The 2,976-nt window shown below is 52.9% G+C and overlaps 1 protein-coding gene across 1 annotated transcript; it reads right to left on the minus strand.

Moving 5' to 3' along the window:
- Positions 1-413: 413 nt before the first annotated feature.
- On the minus strand, positions 414-2,976 carry LOC101775870 (NAC domain-containing protein 92). Its single transcript, XM_004974783.3, has 2 exons — positions 2,285-2,976; positions 414-1,287 (listed from the first exon to the last, which is right to left on the minus strand). Exons 1-2 carry the CDS (start codon positions 2,786-2,788, stop codon positions 751-753), a joined length of 1,041 nt encoding a protein of 346 aa, XP_004974840.1. The 5' UTR covers positions 2,789-2,976; the 3' UTR covers positions 414-750.

Below are 2,976 nucleotides of genomic sequence, written 5' to 3' on the forward strand. Positions count from 1 at the left end.
GGTCAGGCTGCAGGACGTGTGCACGCCCTCGTGAGATCTGGCGCCAGAGGGACCAAATCCTCACCGCACTGTGCGAACAGTGGCGCGCGCTGATACTCTTGCATACACCACTGTTCATAGCCATCATTGAGTACTACGGTACTACTCGTACTACTGAATGACTGAACAGCCAATACCACAAGCATGCACGGTGCACTATTGGGATTTGTATGTATACACACACACACACACACAAAGATTATCGCACCAGACCTACTGATCTGTTCTATTCTATGGGATGTATTCAAGCATGTGAAACATTGCACATGCATCCATGGCATTGTTGCATCGAGAGTCGTAGCATCACCCAATCCGGAGCTTTACATGCTCACAGCCAGCATGTTATGTGACACTGATTATGACACTGGCTAGGATATCATGGCAATGGAACAAAGTGATTGATACATATATTACCAAGCACACTGCATGTGGGTGGATCAACAGTACAAGTACCACTACTTCTCTCTGATGATCCAAATGCATGCATGCAAGTTACTAACTAGCTTACCTAGGTACGCATGATTTGTTAACAACTAAGGAGCTAATTAACAGCAATAAATGACTGACAGATCTAAGCTACAAGTGCTCTTGTCTGAACTTCGATTGCACTTGCAAGTTCAGCTGAAACCTGAAAGAAAGATTCCACTAGCAACTGAAAGAGAAGATCATCATAAGGTAAACCCGACAACCCTAAGGGACCAACGGTCCGGATCACTCGCCCCTTGGCGCTGCACCCGGGCCCATCTCATAAAGGAACCCTCCGTGCTGCACGTAAGCCTCCAGCCAGCTGGCAGGTGGCGGTGGCGGTGGCTCCTGCGGGCCGGCGCCGTTGACCCCGACCTGGGACGGCGGCGGCGGGGCCGGCTTGCCGCCAGCGGCAAGGGAGGCGAAGGGATGATGGTATGGCGGCATGCCCATGGCGTTGCTGCTGCCGCCGCCGGAGCCGTGAGCCGGCGGCTCTTGCATGCAGGCCGATGCGGGGAAGCCGCAGACGCCGCTGGTGATCTTGCCCTGGCTGCTCGGCAGCAGTGGAAGCTGCATGCCGGGATGGGCGCCGGGGTGGAAGGGGACGCCGGCGACGGTCGTGCAGCCGCTAGGGTTCGGGAGGGGAGCGGCGGCGGGGTCCTGCTGGAAGCAGAAGCTGGAGGGGTCCATTCCCATGGGGAGGTAGTAGGGGTTCTTCACCATCATCATCTTGCTGTACTGGTCGCCTGCCTTGTGGAGAATCCTGCAGATCACCCATTCCTCCTGCATGTGTGTATAAGAAAAGATTCAGCAAATCATTCATAAAAAGGTTATTTTCTATGAATTGTGTGATCCATAGGCAAGACAGAAGCTAGATTCACCAAATCATCAGTCAGTGGCATAGATGCATAAAAAGATTGTTTTCTATGGACTGTGATCTATATAGTCAGGACAGACACGCAGTGTACTATATAAATTTCCTCATGAACTTCTGCAGATGGCACATTTATTTTACAGATTAAAAAAATTGGAACCAATGAGCACATTGGGTGCTCATATTACTTGTTTATTTACAATGAATTTCTTATATGCACGACAAAGATTTGGACGGGAGGTATGTCAGTGTTTGGAGATATCCAAAGTACATCCATGATGCACCCTGAGGGCACAACACAAACACAGCAACAGCAGCAGGATCACTGCTGGCTGGTGGCTTGGATCCTGTGTGTCAGTGCAAATAGATTTTGAGCAGAGATGGAACCACTCCTGGCCATGCATGCTGCTGCTGAAAGGCCTGGTGAAGCTGAGCAGTGAGCACAGCCACTGTAGTTGTACTAGCACTTTATCATGTTTACACCAGCTAACACCATTGAATGCACAAAAGTATATAAAGGCAACACATCTATCAATCTGCATGCATGTGTCACCCAAGTCCCCTCCTTAGCTACATTCATTCATATATGCATGCATGCCACATTCATTGCAGCCAGCATGTATCTGCAACTCCTACTTCTTGTCAAGGATATCACATCTCCACTACTGTCACACTGTTGCGTTTTCAAGTCATGGATAGAATCTGAGAATCATATACAGAAACTGAAAAGATCTACCCTAAAACCTTAACAAACCCATTCATGAAGTAATAAATCCGCCCTGAAAAAACTGAACAAATCTGTTCATGGACTCATGCAGTGCTAACTGCTAAGCAACAATGCTAATGATGTGGTCGTGTGAGCATGTGAAGGGAGTTAGACATGTACTAGATGCGTCATGCGTGTACCTTGCAGGAGCGGCGGGCGGCGGCGAAGTCGCCGTCGAGGCGGTACTCGTGGAGGACCCACTTGGTCTTCTCGCCGCGGGGGGCGCGGCCCTTGTAGAAGACGAGCGTCTTCTTCATCCCGAGCAGCGCACCGGTGGCGGTGTTGAGCACCTCGCGGTCCTTCCCCGTGGCCTTCCAGTAGCCGGCGCCGGTGGCGCGGTTGGTGCGCATCCCCGTCGGGTACTTGCGGTCGCGGAGGCTGAAGAAGTACCACTCGCGCTCCCCCATCCGCGCCGCCTCGGGGAGCTCCCACGGCTCGCACCGGTTCAGGTCGACCTCGGCGATGTCGACGCCGCAGCACGCGCCGTTGAAGACCTTGGCGGCGAGGTAGAAGGTGACGAGCTCCTCGTCGGTGGGGTGGAACCGGAACCCCGGCGGCAGGCCGTGCTCGCCGGCCGCCGCCGCCGCCATCTCCTCCCCGAGCAGATCCCACAGAGCGTCGCCCATGGCCTGGTGGTGGTGCATAGCCACAGAGGTACCGGGAGCTAGACACTCTTGCCCAAGAATGAACCCTACTAGCCGAGGTAACTTCACTCGCTCTTCTGTTCTCTTTTCTACGAGATGCAAAGCAGTTCCGAGCTGTGATGTGTGGTGTCTTGTGTGTGGAGGAAGAAGCCAATGGGGGGGGCACTTTATAGTGGGGAGCTCAGAGC

Source organism: Setaria italica, chromosome VI (assembly GCF_000263155.2).
Source record: "Setaria italica strain Yugu1 chromosome VI, Setaria_italica_v2.0, whole genome shotgun sequence".
Classification (NCBI taxonomy): domain Eukaryota; kingdom Viridiplantae; phylum Streptophyta; class Magnoliopsida; order Poales; family Poaceae; genus Setaria; species Setaria italica.

What these genes read in the sequence shown, in the direction of transcription:
- LOC101775870 (XM_004974783.3), bottom strand. Translation starts at nt 2,788, where the DNA reads ATGCACCACCACCAGGCCATGGGCGACGCTCTGTGGGATCTGCTCGGG. An exon ending in CCGCCCGCCGCTCCTGCAAG is followed by an intron (nt 1,288 to 2,284) that starts GTACACGCATGA and finishes ACACACATGCAG; the next exon opens with GAGGAATGGGTGATCTGCAG.